We start from the raw sequence: 27,999 nt of genomic DNA, 5'->3' as shown, positions 1-27,999 counted from the left end.
GAGGTGAAAAGGGGATGGGGAAATGAAGATGGAGAACAGGAAGTAAAGAGGGGGCAATAGAGTGAAGAGGGTAAAGAGGTAGCGATGGAGAACAGGAAGGTGAAGCGGGGAATGGGGGGTAAAAGGGGATGAAATGGGAGATAGGGAATAAGGGGGAATGAAAAAAGGAAGTGAAAGGTGAAGAGGGGGGGAAATATAGTGAAGGGGGGATGGGGAGGTGATGAGACTGAAGAGGGGGATAGAGAGGTGATGAGGAAGAAGGAGTGAGGAGGGGGATTGGAAGGTGATGAGGGAGTGAAGAGGGGAATGGGGAGGTGATGAAGGGGTGAAGAGACAGGAAAGATGGTACAGTGGGGGACAAGGAGCAGAAAAGGGTGAAGGAGGAGTGAAGAGAGGGGATGGGGAGAAGAGGGGGATGGGGAGATGATGAGGAGAAAGAGGGAGTGAAGAGGCAGATGGGGAGATGATGGGGGGACGGGGAGGTTATAAGAGGGAAAAGATGATGAAGTGGGGGACAGGGAGCAGAAGAGGGGGAAGAGGCAGTGAAGAGGGGGATGGGAAGGTGATAAGGAAGAAGAGGGAGTGAGAAGGAAAATGGGGAAAAGGGTATGAAGAGAGGGGCAGGGCAGTAAAGAGTGGGTAAGAGGGGTGAACTGGGAAAGGTAGGAGGATAGGAGGGTGAAGAAAGGGACAGTTCAGTGAAGAGGGAAAAGGCAGGGGGACAAGGACGGCAGGGAAGTGAAGGGGAGATGGGGTGGTGAAGAGGGATGCAGGGCAATGAAGGGGGTGAAGAGTGGGGTGAGGAGGAGTACATGGGGTGTAATCAGAGGTATGGGGAGATGAATAGGGTATATGGGGGTGTTTGCTCCTAGAAGTGGACAGCTGGCTGTGATATCACATGCTCAGTACAGATAGGAAGTTGGGAGCAGTTCTGCAACTAGGTGGTGGGACATAGAAAAGGTCACCCCTCCCCCTTACACCAGAACCCCACACAGCACCCTCAACCCTCTTCCACCACACACATGACTCTCATACAACCCACACATAGTGCCCTCCCCTCCTCTGGGTGGGCACTACAACCTCTCAGGGGACCAGGATACACCATGAGAAGCAATGACTTCCACATGCCTGGCAGGGTTGGAGTAGCCAGGCACTCATCACCAGACACATCTCAGGGGGAACACACAGAGCGGAGCCCATTCCACACACCTGATAGACTCTGAGAGCAGGAAAGCCTCTGCCTGAGCGTTCTGACACCTGCCCACTGCTGATCACTGCATGCTCATTCCTGCAATTCACTTACAGACCCATCTTAGATGCTGATTGGTCGCTCATTGCCGGGCCCCAAACACATTTACACTGTGATTGTCAGGACACAGCCATCACTGGACACATAGATAGAGTGACTGTCCTGGCACATGGAATACACGGTCCATACACACACTGTGTTCTGTCCTCACTACATGTTTCCCTGTGTGTAAATCCACATGCAGCTTCTCCCTCCTATTCTGCAATAAGACAGACTCAATGGAAACTTGAAGCTTTATTACCAAAACAGGGCGGGTGAAACTATTAGGGAAAAACAAATGAGAAATCCATACAATGTATGAAACATACAACACACACTGAAATAACGAGGCTGCAGTTGGCAGTAAGTCCATGCTCACCAGCGATGCTGGTCTTCAGACTGCTGGAGTTGTACTGCTGAACTAATCCTTTGGCAGTTATTTTAGACTAGACATAAATGGCGCCAGCCCTATGTAGCCTATAATGGCGCGTACACACGGTCGGACTTGCCAACGGGATAAACTCCGTCGGCATATTAGAACATGTTCTCTATCTAAGTCCTTTGGAAATGCTGACAGAAAAAGTCCGATGGGGCATACACAGGGTCGGAATATCCGACCAAAAGCTCCCATCGGAATTTTTTTGTCGGAAATTCCGACCGTGTGTACGGGGCATGAGAGACTTGTGAACAACAATTCTCACTGACAGCCAGTGGCGGCCCGTCCATAGGGGGCGCCTGGGCACCGCCCCCCCCCCCCCCCTCCTGCAGTCTCAAAAAAAAAATGTCAAAAAAAATTTTTTTTTTAAAGCTGGCCCTTTAAAAAAAAATACACAAAAAGGTCCTTAAGTGCACTGTGTTCGGACGCCGGATACAGAGCGACGCCGGACACAGTGCACTTATGGGAAGCGCCACGTCTATGCAATCACGAGATTGCATACGAGGCGCTTCATTTGCGGGCGTGTAGCCCGCCTTGCGGCGCTTTCTGAAGCGCCGAGTAGCTTCCGCCTGGCCCTAGTATCTATTACTAGGGCCGGGCGGTTTGATTGACATCTGAGTATGATGTCACTTCCTGTTTCTCTCCAATTGCACCCAGGAGAGAGAAGCAGGAAGTATGAGAGGAACAGAGCTCTCCAGGAGACACCGCTGGAGAGGACAACACACAGCAAGGTAAGTAACCGGGGGAGGGGGGTTTGATGGTGACACACGCTGTAATTTGTTGACACATGCTGCAATCTGGTGACACACGCTGCAATTTGGTGACACGCTGCAATCTGGTAACACTTGCTGCAATCTGGTGACACACGTTGCAATCTGGTGACACACGTTGCAATCTGGTGACACACGCTGTAATTTGGTGACACACGCTGTAATTTGGTGACACACGCTGCTGCAATTTGGTGACACACACTGCAATTTGGTGACACATACTGCACTTTGGTGACACACGATGCTGGAATTTGGTGACACATGCTGCAAGCTGCAATTTGGTGACACACGCTGCAATTTGGTGACACACGATGCTGGAATTTGGTGACACATGCTGCAATTTGGTGACACATGCTGCAAGCTGCAATTTGGTGACACATGCTGCAATTTGGTGACACATGCTGCTGCAATTTAGTGACACACGCTGCTGCAATTTGGTGACACACGCTGCAGCAATTTGGTGACACATGCTGCTGCAATTTGGTGGTGACACATGCTGCTGCATTTGGTGGGACACAGGGTCCATTTTATGTGACACAGGCTGCATGTAAGGAGGGACTCTGCTGGGGGGCACCTGATGTAAGCAGGGACTCCGCTGGGGACACCTGATGGCATGCGACATGGCTAGTGACATGCTCAGGGCTCCCACTGATTCTGCATTATGGTGAGTTGAATGATTTCATTTTATATTACAATGTAATAATAGAAATAATGCGCTTCAATCATCCTGACACCATAACAATCATGGTGACGGGATGATTGAAGCGCTAACACCAGGTGTTTGGAGTATCTTTATCTGCTGATTGTTAAACTTTCTAGAATACACATATTTCTATTGTTGTGTAGGATCTGGGCCTGTTGTCCCTCCATCCCTCTCCCTCCATCCCTCGTTCATCTCAGACACTAACCACACCACCTTAGAGCCACGCCCACTATTTCGCTGAAACCATGCACATTTTCACCAAGTGGGAGGGGTCAAAAAGGAATGGCGGGGCCTGGCACCCCCCCATCCTAAAACTTCACCAGCCCCACTGCTGACAGCTGCCCCTTTAAGTCTAAATCGCACCACCAAATACAATCAAACATTCAAGGTAGGCGCTAGGCGCTATTCCTCTCTACATGCATCCGTGATTTACATATGCATTCACTTAGTACCAAATGCTGTGAATGTCAGAAAGTGAACATTTATGTTTCAAAAACACTGTGAAATTAGAAAAATGTAATAAAAAAAATAGAATCCTACAATGGTGTATCAAAAAAATACAAAAAAAGCAAAGAAATGTGGAAAAAACAGTCCTTTACTTCAAACAATACAGTTCAATACATATGTGTTGTAGATAGCCTTCATCAATCCACGTGCTCTTGTATAGATAGGTGTTTCTAGACCAATATATTCCAGTGCTCCACCACTAGTACTTAATAAACACGCACTCACCAGAGCCCTAAGGCCACCAGGACCAATCAAGCCTTTAGTGTTATTATGGCCCACAAAGCTCACATTCAATATTACTTCTTCCTTAGCTACTCCTCATGGCCTCCGCCAAACATGGGCGTTTTCAAGAGTGGATAAGCAACAAACCCCAGAAATGAAGGTAACACAATGATTGTGCAAAACAGTTTATTTAAACCGCTTGCCGACCAGCGTACGACGATATACGTTGACACACAGACACGGCTGCGCAAATGGGCGTATCTGTACACCCCCTTTAAGATGCGACATCGTGGGTGCGTGCGCCCGCCCGTCGCGTACTCCGTGACTGTGCCCGCGGGTTTGATGTCCACCGGTGTCCGCAATCGTGTCACGGAGCGGCAGAACGGGGAGATGCCTATGTAAACAAGGCATTTCCCCGTTCTGCCTAGTGACATGACAGGGATCTACTGCTCCCTGTCATCGGGAGCAGTGATCGCTGTCATGTCAGTCATAGCCCACCCCCCCCCACAGTTAGAATCACTCCCTAGGACACACTTAACCCCTTGATCGCCCCCTAGTGTTTAATCCTTTCCCTGCCAGTGTCATTTATACAGTAATCAGTGCATTTTTATAGCAATGATCGTTGTATAAATGACAATAGTGTCAAAAGTGTCCGATGTGTCCGCCATAATGTCACAGTCATGATAAAGATCGCAGATCGCCGGCATTACTCATAAAAATGCCATAAATCTATCTCCTATTACGCTATAACTTTTCTGCAAACCAATCAATATACGCCAATTTTTTTTTTTTTTTTTACCAAAAATATGTAGAAGAATACATATCGGTCTAAACTGAGAAAGAAATTTGTTTTGTTATATATTTTTGGGGGATATTTATTATAGCAAAATGTAAAAAATATTGCTTTTATTTCAAAATTGTCGCTCTTTTCTTGTTTATAGCGCAAAAAATAAAAACCGCAGAGGTGATCAAATACCACCAAAAGAAAGCTCTATTTGTGGGGAAAAAAAGGATGTCAATTTTGTTTGGGTGCAACGTCGCACGACCGCGCAATTGTCAGCGAAATCGGCGCAGTGCCGTATCGCAAAAAGTGCTCTGGTCAGGAAGGGGGTAAATCCGTCCGGGGCTGAAGTGGTTAAACTAGACAACATTGTAATTTTTTTAGGGCGTCCCATGCACTTACTTATTGTTTATGCCTTTCATGTATTTTGTATAAATTGAATAAAGTTTGTTGAAGGAGAAAACTGCAGTCTGTTCCCTCACCCTCTTTTGAGGTAAGGACTTCTTTGGGGTTCCTCCCCCCCCTTTTTTTTCTTGAACTCTAAACAGGTAACCTGTTAACACTTTTAAAGCGTCGCCTATGGAGATTTTTACAAACCGTAGTTTGTCGCCATTCCATGAGCGTGCGCAATTTTAAAGCGTGACATTATAGGTGTCTATTTACTTAGCATAACACCTTCTTTCATAGTATACAAAAGAATTGGGGTAACTATTGCGTTTTGTTATTTAATTCATTAAAGTTTATTTTTTCCCAAAAAATTGCATTTGAAAGGCGGCTGTACAAATACTGTGTGACATAAAATATTGCAACGATCACCATTTTATTCTCTAAAGTCTATGTTAAAAAAAAAAAAAATATATATATATATATATATATATATATATATATATATATTCTAAAGGAAATTTGTAAGTTCTGTATATAATTGTATTCTATCTTGTATGTATTGCACACTGCCCTCACTGAGCACACGGCACTAATAATGTTTTCATTACATGTTTGCATTCTTTCACGTCCTGATTAGAATTAGCCTGCCTATGTTACGCCCCTTGTTACCATACAAGTACAACTGTAATATTAATGTGATCCCTACGTAATCATGAGTATAAAAACCTTCAATTGCGTCATAATAAGGCAGAACAGTAATTTGGAAAGATGCGGAGCGTATCTTTTGTGTCTGTTCCCCACTGCAGTAGTTATTAATTTGGAACCACTAATCAGTAGGAGGATAGGAGTTCCCTATCTATAAAATGGCCAGGTCAATATATAAAATGTTTTGGGGTAATTTTCTAGCAAAAAATACAAATTTAAAATTGTAAACAAAAAGTTTCAGAAAAGGCCGGGTCAGCGAGTGGTTAACCTGTTCTGTTTGCAGGTTTATATGTTGAATTATCTTGCAGATTTGCTGACTCTTATTTGCTAAAATAGCTGCTCTTTAGAGGGTGAACACTAAGCCCCGGTTCACACTGTCGTGACTTGAGAGCACTGGAATATATTGGTCTAGAAACACCTATACAAGAGCACAGTGGATGGATGAAGCCTATCTAGAACACATACATATTGAACTGGATTGTTTAAAGTTTTTTTTACTCAGTTTTTTAATATTTTTTGGATACACCATTGTATGATTCAATTTTTTTTATCACATTTTTCTATTTTCACAGTGTTTTTGAAACATAAATGTTCACTTTCTGATATTCACAGCAATTGGTACTAAGTGAATGCATATGTTGGTCACATTTAAATCACGGATGCACGTATAGAGGAATAGCGCCTACCTTAAATGTTTGATTCTAATCCTTTGACAGTGGTGCTGGCCTTTCCAGTCATAGTCATGTGTATGGGTAGCACATTTAAAGGAATGAACTATATGGATGAGGTGAGTAATAGCTCGAATGAATGACTTCCAGGTCGAGAATCTGTTAAATCTGTGGGATTTAAGCTGATAGTCTGAAGTCACTGTCGGAAGTGTGGAGATCTCAGGGTGGTTAAAGCCATCTGAATCTGGATCTACCAGCTCAATTGTGCCACTATGTGGATCGATCTGTTCTGTGCTGTACAAGAATGCAGGTCCTGTAAACCATGTTGTGTCCTTAAAGTTTTCTGTGCATGAAGGTAAAAAAAAAACCTGTCTGCAGCAGCCCCCCAGTAATTACCTGAGCCTCATCGTGGGTCCAACAATGTGCATGAGAGCCTCAGCTCTCCAGGGACTCTCCCTCCTCATTAGCTGAGACATTGTCAATCGCCGCTAGTGAGCCAATAAGGAGAGAGAGGGGGCAAGGCCAAGCTATGGCTCTGTGTGTGAATGGACATGCAGAGCAGCGGCTCGCTCCTGAGCCTGCTTAGGTTCCCCCATGATGTACAGGAAGGCAGGACTTCAGTGAGTAACAATTCCCTCACTCAGGACAGGAAAGTGGCTTCTCCCTCGTGTGAGATCTCTGATGTCTGAAAAGATGGAACTTCTGTGAAAAACATTTCCCACACTCAGGACAGGAAAGTGGCTTCTCCCCTGTGTGAAATCTCTGATGTCTGTAAAGATTGGACTTGTGTGAAAAACATTTCCCGCACTCAGCACATGAATATGGCTTCTCTCCTGTGTGAGATCTCTGATGTATGGAAAGATGGAACTTCTGTGAAAAACATTTCCTGCACGCAGAACAGGAATAGGGCTTCTCCCCCGTGTGAGATCTCTGATGTTTGTAAAGACTGGATATCTGTGAAAAACATTTTCCACACTCAGAGCAGGAATAAGGCTTTTCACCCGTGTGACATCTCAGATGTTTGATAAGTTCTGATTTTTGTGTAAAACATTTCCCGCATTCAGGACAGGAATACGGTTTCTCTCCTGTGTGAGATCTTATATGCAGATTAAGACGGGATATAAAACGGAAACACTTCCCGCACTCAGTACAGGAAAACCTCTTATCTGTTGGAAGGATTGCACCGTCCCTCACAGTCTGAGGTTCCTCAGGATAGGAGGAATACGATGGTCCCTCTACACTGTGTGGTGCCGGAGGGACATTTGAGGTAGTCGGGTTTTCTCCTGGACTATACTGTGTGATGTCCTCATCTTCTACTTCACAGAATGGAGACAAAGTGAGACAATCTTCTGAGGTTTTCCTCATCTCCCGTCCATCTACTAAAATAGAAATAAAAACATTATTACAAGACATGAGCAGATTGGTTCCCCTAAACCAGGACTCCGCCCACATCAGGCAGCTTTGTCTCTGAGGATCTTACAATTCTCCCCTCAAGGTAACTAATAAATGGGTCTTCTGATCTCCTACCAGTTCATTTCTTTATTCATGGACCTTAGTCAGAGAGTGAGGAAACAAACAGAACTGTCTGTTATGGAGTGACAGTGATGAGGGGATTATAGGATGAGTGTCCCCACCCCCTCTATCACTCTGCCATCTTTCCAACACAAGAAGTCCTGCACTTCCTTATTTAGTCCATGATTTAGTCACGAATAACAGCGGGGCTGAGCCCCACCAGAGGTCAGAGAGTGAGAATGGGGGGAGAACAACCAAGATGAAGACTGGACTGATCCTGAAGACCACCATCATTGGGTTATGGACGCCTCCCTCATTATCACTTTCTGTTTAAGGTTCCAAAGTTTGGGGATGTTATCACATTATTATCAACATGTAAAAGTCTGTGCTCCAATCAAATCATCAGATATAAAATGTCCAGCTGGTAGAAAATGGGTGTAACAAAAGAGAATACATATTATGTTTATATATATTGCAGTGGGTAGAGGGGAGAGAACAGAAGTCTGGACTATGTAATGTACAACATATTGTATAAGATACAACAGATAGGACTATATAGTATCAGAAGTATGTAATGTACAACATAGAGTATATAGTGCAGGGGTCAGCATAATGTAATGTACAATATAAATTATGTAGTGTAAGGGTCAGGACTCATAATATTGGTATTCAGTAATCAGTGGAAGCTTTAATGTTTACTGGAGACAAGTTGCAGAGGTCCCACACCGCTGCCTCCCATCTCCTGAGACTGCACTCAGTGACTTGGGTCTGAGACTATACAGACATATCCCTCCACCCGGCACAGCCAACAAACATCACAACATGTAATCCTGGGAGAATTGCGGACAAAGATCTTTCTAGACCCAGGCATGGAGCAAAAGACCCAAAGCACATACCCCGACGCCTAGGTCAAGTTACTCCTATCGTGGAATCAACATTTTCTGCCAGCTGAACCCCAGAATCTCCATAAATCCAGTCTAGGTACATAAATTGTGTCTGCAGCACAGAGAAGGAAGATTATCCGAGAGAAATACAGGAATACAGGACGGGGAACACAGCTCAGGAAAGTGACCAGGGGATTACAGGCTGATATCACCCAGTCCCCGCCCTACTCTGGACCAATCAGTGAGCAGTATGGGTTGAGGAATATATTTAGTGTTAATGACCCACCTGTGCTGATCTCTGTAGGAGTGTCCTCCTCTATAAATGTCCCCGTTATTCCATCCTCCTCCATAGACTGCTGATCATCCCTCACATACCTCTCTTCTTCTTCTGATTTAACCTCAACTTTTATATTTATCAGATCTTCACCCTAAACCAAGAAAATAATAGAAGAGGTCATCTGTAAAACATAAGCTTCACTATTGTGACATCACAAAAAATTATCACATCAACGAGTTCATCTTCTAGATGCCACCAACTTTGTAATGATGAGGGATGGTGTGACCTTCCTGTGTGGAATCCCAGGAATACAGAGGATGGGGACATCTCTCTGGTGGGTTCCTGGTATTAGGTGGCTCCATCATATCCTTTTGTTCTTCTGAAAACTCCTTCATCACTCCATACTTCTCATCCTCCACTTCATACTCTTCTTTAAGAACAATGATATCATCCCCAAGGTTTCTATTCTGAAAGATATAATGAAACATTAATTGTAAAAAAACATGCTGTGTATAAATCAGAAGTATCAACAATTGCCATTCATCTACCTGATGATGTTTTGCATAGTTGTGATCTTCATTTGCGGAATCCCGGGAATACAGAGGACGGGGACATCTCTCTGGTGGGTTCCCATTACTGGATCCATCTGTAGGAAACACACACACTGACTGAATACATTGTTTCTATGTGTTTATCAGATGATGGGGGATTTAGGTGGACCCTCCGTACTGCTCTCTCCTTTACAATAAAGTCTCCTCTTACCCGGTGATGTGAGGGGTGGCTGATTGTCCATCATGACGACCTTGTAGAGATCCTTGTGTCCTTCTAAATACTCCCACTCCTCCATGGAGAAATAGACAGTGACATCCTGACACCTTATAGGAACCTGACACACACAATGATACAGTCACCATCCAGACACATCCCTTGTCTGTTACTGGATAATGTCCCAGAATTCCCAGCACCGCTCACCTCTCCTGTCAGCAGCTCCATCATCTTCTTGGTGACTTCTAGAATCTTCTGCATGTTGTGTCTCTCAGGTTTTATGGAGTCACATGGAGGCACTGTGATGGTCATATGATCACCTGACTTCACAAGAGGAAATCTCTGTATTGGAAAACCAATAGGAATATCGTGTTAGAATCCTCCTCACCTCTCCGGTCAGGTCTGTGTTATATTACTAAAGATTATAGTGATGTCATGTGACCTCCCAGAATCCCCTGAACATAATAAGCAAATATGGGGTTTGGTCACACCATAGGGCCATACAGTGCTTAAGCCCACTACTGCATCAAAGTACCGCATTATCATAGGGTCTTACACAACCCTAGAATGAAAGATCCCACTTCTCAACCATGGGAGAAATACACTTCTCTTTATGGGAGAGATAAAAGGACTCCTCCTATAACTCAGGTGGACACTGATTAGAAGTACTGGTGGGGGGTGATGGGGTGCTCCATCCCAAGGGGTTTGGTCAGGACCCATATAACAGACAAAGACTTGGGGAGACACACCCTAACTATGCAATACATTAAAGATGGTGCTGCTATAAGTCCATACAAACAGAACAACATGGTTGAGAAGTGAGATCTTTCATTCTATGGTTAGTGTAGGACCCACTGATTATGAGGTACTTTGATGCAGTATTTGGGCTTAAGCACTATATGGCCATATGGTGTGATCAAATCCACATATTTGCTTATTATGTTCAGGTGCTTTAACCATTTCAGCCCCGGAAGGATTTGCCCCTTAATGACCAGAGCATTTTTTGCGATACAACATTGCGTCATTTTAACTGACAATTGCGCGGTCATGCGATGTTGTACCCAAACAAAATTGACGTCCTTTTTTTTCCACAAATAGAGATTTCTTTTGGTGGTATTTGATCACCTCTGCGGTTCTTATTTTTTGCACTATAAACAAAAAAAGTCTGACAATTTTGAAAAAAAAAATGTTTTTACTTTCTGCTATAATACATATCCCAAAAACAAATATAAAAAAACATATTTATTCATCAGTTTAGACCTATATATATTCTTCTACATATTTTTGGTAAACAAAAAATCGCAATAAAAGTATATTGATTGGTCTGCGCAAAAGTCTACAAACTATGGGAAAGATTTAGGACTTTTATTTTTTTTATTGTTTTTACTGGTAATGGTGGTGATCTGCGATTTTTAGCGGGACTGCGACATTGCAGAAGACAAAGCTGACCCCAAATGACACTTATTGGGGACCAGTGACATTATTACACTCATCAGTGCTATAAAATGCACTGATCAATGTAAAAATGACACTGGCAAGGAAGGGGTTAACACTAGGGGGCGATCAAGGGGTTAAGTGTGTTCCCTGGGTGTGTTCTAACTGTAGTGGGGGATGGACTTACTGAAACATGACAGAGATCAGTGTTACTGCTCACTGGGGACAGTAGGTCTCTGTCATGTCAATAGGTAGAACAGGGAAATGCCTTGTTTACATAGGCAGTTCTCCGTTCTGCCTCTCTTTGCCGCGATCGCGGGCCGCCGGTGGACATCGAGTATGCGGGACCCACGGGCACGCTCCCGCGGCGCACCCGCTATCCTGCTTTTACAGACTGACGTACAGGTTTGTCAGCTTGCACAGGAGAGCCGACCTGCTGCAGTATATTTGTGTGAGCAGGTCGGCGAGTGGTTGAATAGCCTTGTAGGATTTTAAATGTATGTGTGTGTTGTAATATGTTGTTCTGTTTGTATGGTCTTATAGCAGCACCATCTTTAATGTAATGCATAGTTAGGGTGTGCCCCCGAGTTTTTGTTTGTCTCCCAGAATCCTCCTCACCTCTCTGGTCAGGTATGTGCTTTATTATTAGAGATAAGAGTGATGTCATGTGACCTCCCAGAATCCTCCTCACCTCTCCGGTCAGCAGGTAGATGATCTCCAGGGTGAGGTTTAGTATCTTCTCAGTCATGTGACTCCGGTCCTCCTCCATCCTCATCCATGCCATTATTTGATATATACAGGTTTCCTTGAAGACGGATGACTTTGGGAAATGAAAGTAAGAATTATTTGGATGGTATTGGTCACACAATAGGATGTGGATATGAGGGGGGTAATAGGAGGGTTGCTGTACATTTAAGAAAGAAACTATTGTCCCCCATGGGAACACATTTAGTCTGGACTATGTAGTATTTGTTACATCTTGGAGGACCCAGGACCCTCTAGGCCTGCAGGATCAGATATTCCCTTTTCTCTGTTGGGTTTGTTTTCTTTCTGAACTGGTTTGCAGCTGAAACAGAACTTCTCTAAGAACAAGTGCAGAAATGCCCTTCTTCATCTTACTGCATATTCCAGAACAAATCACGTGACCATTGAGACAATAAGATGGTTAAGGCTGACAGTTCTATAAGGTCTGAAAAATACATAGAGGTGGGGTGGGAGGGCCATCACAGACCCCCCTCTGTCCATCAGAGTTCCCTGAGCCCTCCATCCCTTTATTTCCTCAGAGCCCTGCAGCCTGACTACCCCCTCATAGGTCCCACTCTGCAGCCTGACTGACTGTCTATCTCCTCAAGGGTCCCAGAGTCCTTCGGCTACATTACCCCTTCAGAGGCCCCTAAAGTCTTTTAGCTTTACTAAACCCTCACAGCCCCTCAGCTCCTCTACTTCCCTCAGAGATCTCAGTATTTTCCTCCCTCTGACACCAATGATGGAACATATTCTTCATGGCAGGCTGGGGAATGTTTTCTTCCTCCTGACCAGCAATGTAAGGGTCTCTATGCTCCATACTCCTGACCCCTGCACTCCATCATTGTGTTGGCTGCATATTGTAATGATTGTCCATTGGCTGCCTGTGTAGTGTAATAATTGCGGGACATACTAAAAGGAATGACAGAATGGAATGCCCATAGACTTTAACAGAGCGATGGAATGCCCACAGACTTTAACAGGGAGATGGAATGCCCATAGAGAATAATGGAACTAAGTGGAATGCCCATAGAGAATCATGGAAAAAAAATTCAATTTGTGGCAGACTCTTTAGACATATCAATTTTTTTTTAAACCTACTTTTAAATATCAGTGGCCATGTTTAATATTAAGATTGGGTGAGATTATTGTTGTTTTTTATGGCATAACAAAGGTGAATGGCAGAAGGGAATGTCCATAGAGTATAATGGGAAGTAAAATCTAAACTCATTTGCAGGCAAATCTGAGAGACATAGCAAATCCACCTTTCCCACAGCTGTTCCTTAAGTAGAGTAGCAGATTGTAAAATTGAGATTACAGCTGTTTTCTATGGAATGACAGATAAATAATAGAAAGGAATGCCCATAGAGTATAATGGGAAGCAAGATGTGACCTGGAGTCAGAACCATTGGTCATATCAGATCAATCTTTAGCAGACATACTCTCTATGTTCAGTGGTGATGTTCAAATTTGACATTAAGTGGGATTATTATTGTTTTCTATGGAATGACAAACATATGACAGAATGGAATGCCCATAGAGTATAATGGGAAGGAAGATGTGACCTGGAGTCAGAACCATTGGTCATATCAGATCAATCTTTAGCAGACATATACTCTATGTTCAGTGGTGATATCCAAATTTCACATTAAGTGGGATTATTATTGTTTTCTATAAAAAAAAGGTGAATGACTGAAGAGAATGCCCATAGAGTATAATGGGAAGCAAGCTACAAACTAGTTTGCAGGCAAATTGAGAGACGTAGCAACTTCACCTTTCCCACAGTTGTTCCTCAAGTAGAGTAGCAGATAGTAAGATTTAGGTAATTTGGGATTATTGCTGTCTTCTATAGAATAACAGATGAATGACAGAAAGGAATGCCCATAGACTTTAATAGGGAGATGGAATGCCCATAGAGAATAATGGAAACAACATATTTCAATTAGTGACAGAATCTTTACACATATCAAATGAATCCTTAGCAAACTAAAGATTTATTTATTTACTTTTAAATATCATTGGCCATGTTTAATATTGAGATTAGGCGGGATTATTATTGTTTTCTATGGCACGACAAAGGTGAATCACAGAAGGGAATGCCCATAGAGTATAATGGGAGGCAAAATGTGACCTGAACTCCGAACCATTGCTCATATCAGATCAATCTTTAGAAGCCATTATCTCCATGTTGAGTGGCAATGTTTAATATTGAGTTGAAGTGGGATTAGCATTGTTTTCTATGGAATGACAAAAGGTGAATGACAGAAGGGAATGCCCATAGAGTATAATGAGTAGCAAAATGTAAAACACATTTAATGGCTAATTTGAGAGACATAGCAAATTTATTCTTTCCCACAGGTGTTCCTCAAGTAGAGTAGCAGATTGTAAAATTGAGATTATTTGGGATTACAGCTGTTTTCTATGGAATGACAGATAAATGATAGAAAGGAATGCCCATAGAGTAGAATGGGAACCAAGATGTGACCTGCAGTCAAAACCTTTCAACATACCAAATAAATCCTTAGCAGATATACTCTCCAAGTTCAGTGGCAAGATTTAAAATCGAGAGTAATTGGATTATAATTGTTTTCTAAGGAATAAAAGAAGAAAATGCCCATAGAGCAGCCCTCAAAAATTCCACTCACCTGCTCACATTTTGCGGCTGGATTTTGAGGGCTGGCAGATGTGGGCTGCCTGGGGGGGGGGGGCGAGCACCACCAGCAGGCGGGTTGTTTGGGAGCCGTTCTCCCAAAGATCAGAGGAGAAGAGAGATTAGAGCCGCCTACCGCATGATCAGAGCGCCGGTAACATAACAGCTTTCATTATAATAGCTGTGTGTTCCCAGCTGCGTGCCATCACCTACAGCCCCTCCTCTTTGTCTGGGCACTTTGATAGACAGATCACTCGTCCAATCCTGGGACGAGTGATCTGTATTTCAAAGTTCCCTGGACAAAGGGGGAGGGGCTGTATGTGAGGGGGCACAGTGGGGAACACACAGCTAATGAAACGAAAGCTGTTATGTTACCGGCGCTTTGATCATGCGGGAGACGGCTCTCCTCTCTCTACCCCTGCACAGGTAGGCTGGGGACACGGGCTGCATTGGCGGACACAGGCAGCCTGCATTGGTGGGCATTGATAAAGTTTTGATAATATTAATTTTTATAACTTAATTCTGCATAAAACATTTAAGTGTCATTTCGTGAGATAATTTATGAGGTTAGAATTAGGGGTGGGGCAGGGTAGGGGTTGGCGGGGCAACTGGTGGCGAGTAACTCTTGAGGCCTGGCTAGTAGCTTAGGATTTGAAATTTTGAGCTCTGTCATAGAGTAGAATGCATATCAACTCTTTTGCAGGCAAACCTGAAAGATATAGCTAGTTAAAAGGGACATGTATTCCTTCTGAGACAACAGCCTCATTTAAAGGCTTTAAGATAGTTTATGTATAAAAATTGAAGATGCAATCCCAATCATTGCAATATTCTCTTTAATTGAAATATTCATATACATTGCAGGTAATCTGAGATCAGCGACTGCACAGTTTCGACCATAACATATTCCTCATCAAGCAGCATGTATGCTTGATGAAGAACATTGTTATGTTCGAAACTGTGCATTCGCTTATCTCAGATTACCTGTAATGTATATGATTATTTGAAGTAAAGAGAATATTGCAAAGATTGGGATTGCATCTTCAATTTTTATACATAAACTATCTTAAAGCCTTTAAATGAGGCTGTTGTCTCAGAAGGAATACATGTCCCTTTTAACTAGCTATATCTTTCAGGTTTGCCTGCAAAAGAGTTGATATATATTATACTCTATGAGCATTCCATAATAATCCCGCTTAATGTGAAATTTGGAAATCACCACTGAACATAGAGAGAATGTCTGCTAAAGATTGATCTGATATGAGCAATGGTTCTGACTCCGGGTCACATCTCACCTTCCCATTATACTCTATGGGCATTCCATTCTGTCATATGTTTGTCATTCCATAGAAAACAATAATATTCCCACTTATTGTGAAATTTGGACATCACCACTGAACATAGAGAGAATGTCTGCTAAAAATTGATCTGATATGAGCAATGGTTCTGACACCAGGTCACATCTCCCCTTCCCATTATACTCTATGGACATTCCTTTCTATCATTTATCTGTCATTCCATAGAAAACAGCTGTAATCCCAAATAATTACAATCATACAATCTGCTACTCTACTTGAAGAACAGCTGTGGGAAAGGTGAAATTGCTATGTCTCTCAGATTTGCCTGCAAATGAGTTTATACTTTGTTTCCCATTATACTCTATGGGCATTCCCTTCTGTCATTCACCTTTGTTATGCCATAAAAAAACAACAATATTCCCCCTAATCTCAATATTAAACATGGCCACTGATATTTAAAAGTAGGTTTAAAAAAAAAAAAATGATATGTCTAAAGAGTCTGTCACAAATTGATTTTTTTTTCCATGATTCTCTATGGGCATTCCATCTCTCTGTTAAAGTCTATGGGCATTCCATTCTGTCATTCCTTTGAGTATGTCCCATAATTGCCCTTTGTAGGCCATGTATGGTCAGGATGGTCATTGTCTTGTCTATTTATTGTCAGTGATGTTTGTTTAGAGGAACATATCACTAGAATTTATCTCCAAAATGAAGAGAATGTTCCGGCCCCGTAAATGGGGAAATGTTCTGCCCCTGAAGGGGTTAATCTAGGTTTCTACACTATATATGTGTGTATCATCATTTGCTGGAGATAAAAGACATCACAGTGACTATGGAGGAAGAGGACGGACATGACGGGGGGTTACTGGGTGTAAATAGAAAATAAGATCTTATTACCTCCTCTACTGCCTCTTCCAGCAACGTCTTCTCTCTACTTCCTCCCAACTCACCCGAAACTTCCTGCCTGTAACTGACATCACTTCCTGTCTGTCATCCATAGAGATTTTCTGTCTGGGTAGAAGTGAGATCACCACCTTGTGGAGTTCAGAGGAACTGCAGCCTGAGAACCATCTCGTAATGTGAACACGGCCTTGTGCTGTGTGTGTATGTACTGTACACTGATCAGCCATAACATTATGACCACTGACAGGTGAAGTGAATAACATTGATTATCCCATTACATCTGGCATCTGGAAATGGGTAGGTTATATTACTTACCTCCCAACTTCCTGAGATGAGAACGAGGGACACCTATTAGCAAAAGTATGTAGGTGTTACATTGTTACATAGTAGGTGAGGTTGAAAAAAGACACAAGTCCATCAAGTCTAACCTATGTGTGATTATATGTCAGTATTACATTGTATATCTCTGTATGCTGCGGTCGTTCAGGTGATTATCTAATAGTTTCTTGAAACTATTGATGCTCCCGCTGAGACCACCGCCTGTGGAAGGGAATTCCACATCCTTACCACTCTTACTATAAAGAACCCTCTATGTAGTTTAAGATTAAACCTCTTTTCTTCTAATTTTAATGAGTGGCCACGTGTCTTGTTAAACTCCCTTCCACAAAAAAGTTTTATCCCTATTGTGGGGTCACCAGTACGGTATTTATAAATTGAAATCATATCCCCTCTCAAGCAACTCTTCTCCAGAGAATAAGTTCAGTGCTCGCAACCTTTCTTCATAACTAAGATCCTCCAGACCCTTTATTAGCTTTGTTGCCCTTCTTTGTACTCGCTCCATTTCCAGTACATCCTTCTTGAGGACTGGTGCCCAGAATTGGACAGTATACTCTAGGTGCGGCCGGACCAGAGTCTTGTAGAGCGGGAGAATTATCGTTTTATCTCTGGAGTTGATCCCCTTTTTAATGCATGCCAATATTCTGTTTTCATTGCATGCCATTGCTGAGCCTATCATCTACTAGGACCCCCAGGTCCTTTTCCATCCTAGATTCCCCCAGAGGTTCTCCCCCCAGTGTATAAATTGCATTAATATTTTTACCACCCAAATGCATTATTTTACATTTTTCTACATTGAACCTCATTTGCCATGTAGTTGCCCACTCCATTAATTTGTTCAGATCTTCTTGCAAGGTTTCCACATCCTGTGGAGAAGTTATTGCCCTGCTTAGCTTAGCATTGTCCGCAAATACAGAGATTGAACTGTTTATCCCATCCTCCAGGTCGTTTATGAACAAATGAAACAGGATTGGTCCCAGCACAGAACCCTGGGGAACCCCACTACCCACCCCTGACCATTCTGAGTACTCCCCATTTATCATCACCCTCTGAACTCGCCCTTGTAGCCAGTTTTCAATCCATGTACTCACCCTATGGTCCATGCCAACGCACCTTATTTTGTACAGTAAACGTTTATAGGGAACTGTGTCAAATGCTTTTGCAAAATCCAGATACACCACGTCTATGGGCCTTCCTTTATCTAGATGGCAACTCACCTCCTCATAGAAGGTTAATAGATTGGTTTGGCAAGAACGATTCTTCATGAATCCATGCTGATTACTGCTAATGATACCGTTGTCATTACTAAAATCTTGTATATAGTCCCTTATCATCCCCTCCAGGAGTTTACATACTATTGATGTTAGGCTAACTGGTCTGTAATTCCCCGGGATGTATTTTGGGCCCTTATTAAATATTGGTGCTACATTGGCTTTTCTTCAATCAGCTGGTACCATTCCAGTCAGTAGACTGTCAGTAAAAATTAGGAACAACGGTCTGGCAATTACTTGACTGAGTTCCCTCAGGTGCAAGCCATCTGGTCCCGGTGATTTATTAATGTTAAGTTTCCCAAGTCTAATTTTCTAAATTTTTTTTCTAATGTAGGACACACACCCCTACCATGCAACATTTAGCAACTCACATGGTTGATGCTTAAAAGAGGCACATCTAAGTATTCAGGCATCCGGGGTAAAGCTGTTCACATAGACTATCCTCCTCACCATTGATGTCATCCCTTAAACACTGCGCTACACAAGCGGTTATAACCTCATTTTCAGATTGCTCTACTGCAGGGTAGTCTTCCTGGTCAGACTGACAGCGGTGAGATCCGGAGGTGAGGAGGATGGTCTATGTGGACAGCTTTACCCCGGATGCCTGCCTACTTAGATGTTCCTCTTTTAATCATCAACTATGTTTGCTATATGTTCTACCTTCATTAAATGTAATCATATTGCTACACCTAGCGGCGCCTCTCTTCTCTTTTATACTCTGTAGCTCCTGTTGGATTTTGCTTCTAATCCCCTTGTGAAGGCTTCCATTTGTGGATGGACATTTTATGGTTACACAATCTGGTCACATTGCTATGATCTTTTTATATGGACTATAAACTGAAGGACTTATGAATAAATGGTTGTGGAACGAATCAACTGAGTTTCCATTATTTCTTATGGGGAAATTCGCTTTAACCCTTTCACTGCCAGATCCGGACGCAATACGGACCTACAGAACTGCCTGCAGGTGGCCAAGTTTGTACGCCGCATGGACCTACATTCCTCCTCTGTTTTAAGCTCATGGTCACCTCAGTGACCATAAACTTATATGTGAAATGTTCAGCAGACTCTGCTGAACAAAACCATAACTCTGATTAGTGGCTAACAAGACGCTGATCAGAGATATTCAGCTAAAATGACACCCCCCCACGCCTCTCTACCTGTCACCTGCTGTTTTCCCCCCTCCTGCACTACCTCAAATGATTGTTCTGTCCCCCCCACACTGTCCTCTACCTATTATATCTATCCCCCAGCACTATATTTCACCCCCCAGCATCAGCGCCCGCCCTGCCAGCACGAATCTCCGTGGACCCGTTGCAATCGGTGGCTCCCTCCGTTGCCACTCTCAACGGCAATTGCACAGTTAAATTTTTTTTCCCCTAAATGATGTCCCCCCCGCTGGCACACCCTTCAGTGCCCCCCCTCATTTACCGATCCCCGGCAGCCGCTCCATGCAGCTCTGCAGGCCGGCATTCCCCGTAGCTGCTGTCTGAGAGATTGGCGAGTGCAGTGTCAGGTTGGAGAGTGGGGGGGGGCTGGTAAACATAAGTTTACCAGCCCCCTTCCTTTCCTAAGTGAACATAGTGAGCATTCAGCACTGATCGCTCATATGTTCAGTTGTCACGGTTGGTGGCATAGTAAACAGTGTTTACTATGCCACCGTTTATGAATGAATGAGAGCCGCTATTTAGAGGCTTCCATCCATTAGAGGTTTGTTTAGACTCAGTCGATCCAGTAACATTTGGATATACACAGCACATTTTTACAAGATTTTTTTCCATACTGTTTATTGTGTGACTTTTTCAGCACTTTATCTTGTTATGTTTATGTATATTTTATGTTTGAAGCACCCAGCATAATACACAATTTTTCATATTGCCTAGTGTGTTATGTTGTGTTATACTAGCACGGTATCCCGTTAGCGCTGTTATCACCCATATACTTTATCACTAAGGTTTTAGCACCTTTGTAGCAGCAGCTATGCTTATATAATTAATTTTTTCTATATTCCTTTTTTTCCATTAAGCACAAGTTTTAGTTTGTTTTTTTGTGATTTTTTTGTTTAGACTCCTGAAGTCTTTTCAAAGACACCCCCCCCCCCCATTAAAAAAAATGTGTTTAAAAAAACAAATGTGAAAAAAAAAATGTCATAGCAAGGCCCCTTTCGCACAGGCACCTCCATGGGACGGAATCGGCTTGTTCAGCGGGGGATCGATCTGCTAATCTCCCGCGGATGACAGGTCCTGCTATGCAGAGCGGAGACGGACACAGTCCCAACAGTTTTTTGCAGGCAGGATCAGATAGTCCCTGAACTCACACTGTCTGCATTTGGGTCCATGCACCTACACCCACATGGGATGTCAGATCTGTCCTTGCAGCTGCTGTGTCCCATTTGACATGAATAGGACTGCCTGCACAGGGATGCACAGAACACCTGTGTACGCTTTAGCACACCCCACTGAACGAGGCCTTAGTAAGAATTTAGCAGAAATTACGTAAGTTAGTTAAGATTGTGTTTATGTGTGCAAATAATTTTAGTGGTTTTTAGTGTTTTTTTTTTTTTTTTGTGAAAATAGTGATTTGATAAACATTTGCGCAAAAACTGTGTGGCCTTACTTAAAAATCAGTAGCACCTTCTTATTATTCTACTGGTCATGTGCTTTCAGAAAATATATGGCTTTGGGTTTATTTCACAAATTCTGAATACTGTAAGAAAAAAATTAAAACCTTCAGATTTTTAGAAAAGCTTGGATATTTACATTTTTGCGTATGTTCGATTTTGAAAATTTTGCAAAAAAGCGCAATGTAAAAATTACAAATATTTGTTATCTATTAACTCCATACAGGTTAAGCTTTTATATTTAGTTGGAATTTATCAGGAATTTTGTAAAACTAGCTGTGTTTTTTACTGACAATGGTGGTTTTAGTGAATTTTTTGCGAAAATATTGTTTTGATAAACATTTGCGCAAATACATATATACATATAATATATGGTTTGGGGGGGGGGCTTCCTTTACAAACTCTGAAAGCTGTAAGTGAAAAATGAAAAGCTCCAGATTTTTAGAGCAATATTTGGGTACATTCGATTTTTACCAGTTTGCAAAAAGGCGCAATTTAAAATGTACAAATATTTGTTATTTATAAACTCAACACAGGGTAAGCTTTTATATTCAGCAGGAATTTTGTAAAATTGTGTGTTTTTATCAGCTAATAATAGTTTTAGTGTATTTTTTGTGACAATATTGTTTTGATAAACATTTGTGCAAATACTGCGAGGCCTAAAAAAATCAGTAGCACCTTCTTTTATTCTAGAGGTCATGTGCTTGCAGAAAATATATGGTTTTGGGGGTTTTTCACAAATTCTGAAAGCTGTAAGGGAAAAATGAAAACCTTCAGATTTTAGAGAAAATTGTGATATTTACATTTTTGCATACGTTCGATTTTCACCATTTTGCAAAAAGACGCAATGTAAAAATAAAATTTTTTGTTATTTATTAACGCCATACAGGTTAAGCTTTTATAATTAGTAGGGATTTAGCAGGAATTTTGTAAATTTAGCTGCGTTTTTTCGCAAAAAGGCGGAATATAAAAGTTACAAATATTCGTTATTTATTAACTCAATACAGGTTAAGCTTTTATATTTAGTAGGAAAATTGTAAAATTTGCTGTGTATTTATCTGCTAATCATGATTTTAGTGGATTTTTAGCAAAAATATTGTTTTGATAAACATTTGCGCATATATCATGGGACCTTAAAAATCAGTAGCACCTTCTTTTTATTCTACTGGTCATGTGCTTTCAGAAAATATATGGTTTGGGGGATCTTTTATCAAACTCTGAAAGCTATAAGTGAAAAATAAAAAGCAAAAAGGAAAAAAATTGCAAAAATGGTCTGGCCACCTCAGTGCACAAAATGGAGCACAGAGCCTGGCAGCGAAAGGGTTAAAAAATAAAAAAGTGTCCCTCAAAGTACATTTATCGTCAATCACGACGCCCACCGACCCAGAAAAATTGCAAAAAACCCTTTTCCTCCTAAGAGGCAACCCACCGCCTGCCCTCTCTTCGTTTTGAAAGCGGTTATATAAGCAAGGTTGGGGGTTACCTGGTTACATCACCCAGTGGCACCGGCCCATGTGATGTCAGAAAGGGGTGGTGCCATGAGTGACTTAACTGGGTGGCCCCACCCCTTGTCTCTATAAGAGCTGTCAAGGCAAAGCGACAGCATATGGCGGGTAGCCTCATAGGAGGCAAAGCGGTTTTTGCAATTTTTCAGGTCAGCGATGGATGTACTTTGAGGGGCTGACAGACACCTTTTTTTCTTTTTTTAATACAGGACTTGCAAAAAATAGTTTCCTGTGGTTTTTATTTTGACATTTGTTTGGTGAATGGGTATGGGTACAATGTACCATACCCATTCACATGGGGGAGGGCCATGATCTGGGGGGCAACCTATTAAAGGGGACTTCCAGATTCTGATAAGCCCACCCGCCTGCAGACCCCGACAACCACAGCCCAGGGTTGTCGGGAAGAGGCCCTTATCTCCATCAACATTGGGACAAGGTGGTTTGAGGTGGGGGCCAAAGTACCCACCCCCCATGTTGAGGGCATGCAGCCTGGTATGGTTCCGAAGGGGGGCGCTCATTCATCCTCCCTTTTTCTGACCTACCAGGCTGCATGCTCCGACAAGGGTCTGGTATGGATTTTGGGGGGAACCCCACGCCATTTAAAAAAAAAATGGTAATTTTTTTAAACATTTTTCTATTGCCGGGAAATGCCAGCATTCTTTATCTTTACATTCATCTGTCAGTGGGGAATCACGCGGACAGATGATGACTAATGGTTGTCAAGGACGCGGGTGGCCGGATTTCCGGCCCGCTGCTTAAAAACCAGCTATTTCTTTGGTTGATCGTTTTTTGACTGATCCGTTCATTTCATCCGAATAATCAAAAGTTCATCCGAATGTATTCGGACCGAAACGAATTGCACATGTCTAGTGGAAACAATGGGGTATTTTTCTTGGAAATACTTCAATCAATAAAAGCAGCACAATACCGCATTATGGCCACCAGATGGAGCCAGAGAAATCACTGTATGAAATAAAGTATGCTCGATATTCATCACAGCTGGGCAAATTCGTTCAACAATTTTTTGTTTTTTTTAAACTTAACCTAAAGTGTTTTATGAAAGTTTAGACCACAAAATGTACTCAGCCAATGATAGGTAATGACTCAATTTTTATTTTTTTACTGTTATCAATGGCCAACATGGTACAACACCTCATCCATGTCTTTGGTGATCTCTGATCTTCTAATGAACTGTTTCTTACATGATGAAGATCAGCCATGGAGTATATCTGAGGTGTATATCAGGGTGTGCTTCTTCCCCACATGAGAGCTGTGATGTCCAGCAACACCTCAAGGGTTGTGTGGGATCCCTGATGTACAGGAAGACAGGACTTCAGTGAGGAACAATTCCCTCACTAAGTAGAGGAACATAGCTTCTCCCCGTGTGAGATCTCTGATGTTTGCAAAGATTGGACTTATCAAAAAAACATTTCCCGCACCAAGGTCAGAAATACGGCTTCTTACCCGTGTGCGATCTCTGATGTCTGTAAAAATTGGACTTATTTGAAAAACATTTCCCACACTCAGGACAGGAATACGGCTTTTCCCCTGTGTGAGATCTCTGATGTATGTAAATATCAGACTTCTGTGAAAAACATTTCCCACACTCGGGACAGGAATACGGCTTCTCTCCTGTGTGAGATCTCTGATGTTTGCAAAGAGCGGACTTCTGTGAAAAACATTTCCCACACTCAGAACAGGAATACGGCTTCTCTCCCGTGTGAGATCTCCGATGTGTGTAAAGACCGAACTTGTCTGAAAAACATTTCCCGCACTCAGGACAGGAATGCGGCTTCTCCCCCGTGTGCAATCTCTGATGTTTGTAAAGACTGGACTTTTGTGAAAAACATTTCCCGCACTCAGGACAGGAATGCGGCTTCTCCCCCATGTGCAATCTCTGATGTTTGTAAAGATCAGACTTCTGTGAAAAACATTTCCCACACTCGGGACAGGAATACGGCTTCTCCCCCGTGTGAGATCTCTGATGGTTGTAAAGATGTGACTTCTGTGAAAAACATTTCCCACACTCGGGACAGGAATACGGCTTCTCCCCTGTGTGAGTTCTCTGATGTGTGCAAAGAGCGGACTTTCTTGAAAAACATTTCCCACAATCAGGACAGGAATACGGCTTCTCTCCTGTGTGAGATCTCTGATGTGTGCAAAGACCGACCTTGCCTGAAAAACATTTTCCACACTCAGAACAGGAATACGGCTTCTCCCCAATGTGAGATCTCTGATGTTTGTAAAGATTGGCCTTGTCCGAAAAACATTTCCCGCACTCAGGACAGGAATATGGCTTCTCCCCTGTGTGAGATCTTTGATGTGTGTAAAGATTGGACTTCCGCGAAAAACATTTTCTGCACTCAGAACAGGAAAATGGCTTCTCCCCCGTGTGAGATCTCTTATGTGTGTAAAGAGTGGACTTATCTGAAAAACATTTCCCGCACTCAGGACAGGAATACGGCTTCTCCCCTGTGTGAGATCTCTGATGTGTGTAAAGACTGGACTTATCTGGAAAACATTTCCCACACTCAGGGCAGGAATACGGCTTCTCCCCCGTGTGAGATCTCTGATGTTTGTAAAGACTGGACCTTTGTGAAAAAAAATTCCCACACTCAGGACAGGAATACGGCTTCTCCCCCGTGTGAGATCTCTGATGTTTGTAAAGACTGGACTTTTGTGAAAAACATTTCCCGCACTCAGGGCAGGAATACGGCTTCTCCCCTGTGTGAGAGCTCTGATGTCTGTAAAGATCAGACTTCTGTGAAAAACATTTCCCACACTCAGAGCAGGGATGTAGCTTCTCCCTTGTGTGAGATCTCTGATGTCTGTGAAGATAGGACTTCTGTGAAAAACATTTCCCGCACTCAGGGCAGGGATGTAGCTTCTCACCTGTGTGAGATCGTTTATGAACATTAAGACTGGATTTATAGTGGAAACACTTCTCACACTTAGTACAGGAAAAGCGCTTATCTGTTGGAAGGATGACACCATCCCTCACAGTCTGAGATTCCTCAGGATAAGAGGAATACGATGGTCCATCTACACTGCGTGGTGCCGAATGGACATTTGAGGTAGACAGGTTTTCTCCTGGACTGTACTGTGTGATGTCCTCATCTTCTACTTTACAGTCTGGAGACAAATTGAGACAATCCTCTGAGGTTTTCCTCTTCTCCCGTCCATCTACTAAAATAGAAATAAAAAGATTATTACTAGACATGAGCAGATTGGTTTTCCCTAAACCAGGACTCCGCCCACATCAGGCAGCTTTGTCTCTGAGGATCTTACAATTCCACCCTCAAGGTAACTAGTAAATGGGTCCTCTGATTTCCTACCAGTTCATTTCTGTATTCATGGACCTTAGTCAGAGAGTGAGGAAACAACGAGAACTGTCTTTTAGGAGTGACAGTGATGAGGGGATTATTGGACGAAAGTCCCCACCCCCTCTACCACTCATTGCCATCTTCCCAACACAAGAAGTCCTGCACTTCCTTATTTAGTTCATGATTTAGTCATGAATAACAGCAGGGCTGAGCCCCACCAGAGGTCAGAGAGTGAGGATGGGGGAGAACAACCAAGATGAAGACTGGACTGATCCTGAAGACCACCATCATTGGATTATTAACTTCTCCCTCATTATCACTTTCTCTTTAAGGTTCCAAAGTTTGAGGATGTTGTCAAATTATTATCAAAATGTAAAAGTTTGTGCTCCAATCAAAATGTTCAGCTGGTAGAAAATGGGTGTAACAAAAGAGAATACATATTATGTTTATATATAGAAGTGGGTAGAAGGGAGAGAACAGAAGTCAGGACTATGTAATGTACAAACACACTGTATAAGATACTACAGATAGGACTATATAGAATCATAATGACGTCATGTACAACATAGATTATATAGTGCAGGGGTCGGGTGTATGTAATGTACAATATAAATTATATAGTGTAAGGGTCAGGACTCATAATATTGATATTCAGTAAACAGTGGAAGCTTAAAAGTTTACTTGAGACAAGCTACATAGGTCTCACACCGCTGCCTCCCATCTCCTGAGACTGCACTCAGTTACTTAGGTCTGAGACTATACAGACATATCCGTCCACCCGGCACAGCCAGTAAACAGCAGAGAAAGTAACCCCGGTAGAATTGTTCTGTCAGGAATCTTGCTAGACCTGGGCATGCGGAAGGAAATCCAAAGCACATTCCCCTGGTGCCTAGGTCTAGTAATGCCTAACATTTTGGTGCCAGCTGAACCCCAGAAGCTCCATAAATCCAGTGTAGAGATGGGCCAAATGACCCAGTTTGATTCAAAGCAGAACCTTCGAACATCGCAAAAGTTCAGAACCAGATAACGAACCCCATTGAAGTCTATGGGACCCGAACTGAAAAATTCAAAAGTGCCCATTCTGAAGGCTTATATGCTAGTAATTGGGCATACAATGGTTATGGTTGTCCGGGTAATGCCCTGGGGGACATGTATCAATGGAAAAAATGTTTGTAAAAAACATCATTTTTAAATGAGCAGGAATTTACTACAGTATTGCTTAAAGTGAAACAATAAAACTAAAAAAAATCCTTTAAATATAGTGCCTGGGGGTCCCCTTAGTCTGACTGTAAAGTGGCGCATCTGTACCGTGTATTGAATCTGCTGCCATTTTGTGGACTCAGAACATGATTAGAGATTTTTTGAATTTATTCTGGTGTCTCTTTCGCAGACTTTGACAGAAGTAACAGGTGCAGAAAAAAACCTACGTTAGACTTACCGGTAACGGTATTTCTATGAACCTTCCAGGACGGCACTGAGAGCTGAGGGCTCCGCCCTACAGGAAATACAATCGGTAAGTCTAACGTAGGTTTTCTCCTATCACCTTCCAGGATGGCACACCTGAAAGGATAATCAAGTAAACACAGGCCTAGAGGATAATCAAGTAAACACCGTTCTACTTTCAGGGTGGGACCACAGCTTGTAGGACCATCTGACCAAAAGCCAAGTCTTGCTGTGAGAACACTTCCAAACTGTAGTGCTTCAGGAACATATCCTGACTGGACCAGGTGGCCGTGCTGCGGATTTGTTCCCAGGAGGCCCCTGCTTTTTCAGCCCAGGACGTTGCTAGTGACCTGGTTGAATGAGCTTTAACCTTTGCTGGTGCTGAAACTCCAGAACTCTCATAAGTCATGGAGATAGCTTCCCTGATCCATCTGGAGACTGAGGCTTTAGAAGCCCGAAGTCCCTTCCTAGACCCAGCGTACAAAACTAGCAAGTGACTGGACCTCCTAAAACTCTTTGTTCTTTCTAGATAGGTAAGGAGATACCTTCTTACATCCAGACAATGAAGTT

At 42.7% G+C, this 27,999-nt stretch overlaps 2 protein-coding genes across 2 annotated transcripts in view; one reads left to right on the top strand and one right to left on the bottom strand.

The window, feature by feature from the left end:
- Positions 1-27,999, top strand: part of LOC141121716 (uncharacterized) — a 278,834-nt gene that overhangs the window by 120,382 nt on the left and 130,453 nt on the right. The window lies entirely within an intron of this gene.
- The window catches only part of LOC141121710 (uncharacterized), a 191,243-nt gene continuing 164,774 nt past the window's right edge, over positions 1,531-27,999 (bottom strand). Inside the window, exons 9-10 of the mRNA XM_073611426.1 lie at positions 24,146-25,501; positions 1,531-7,486 (exon numbers count right to left, since the gene is read on the bottom strand). Coding sequence (XP_073467527.1) covers positions 7,104-7,486; positions 24,146-25,501 — 1,739 coding nt within the window. The 3' untranslated portion in view covers positions 1,531-7,103. The remainder of the gene's footprint in view (positions 7,487-24,145; positions 25,502-27,999) is intronic.

This window comes from Aquarana catesbeiana, unplaced genomic scaffold, assembly GCF_042186555.1.
Source record: "Aquarana catesbeiana isolate 2022-GZ unplaced genomic scaffold, ASM4218655v1 unanchor228, whole genome shotgun sequence".
NCBI classification, from domain to species: domain Eukaryota; kingdom Metazoa; phylum Chordata; class Amphibia; order Anura; family Ranidae; genus Aquarana; species Aquarana catesbeiana.
The sequence above is the reverse complement of the archived record's forward strand: the minus strand, read 5'-3'. Positions and strand labels throughout refer to the sequence as shown.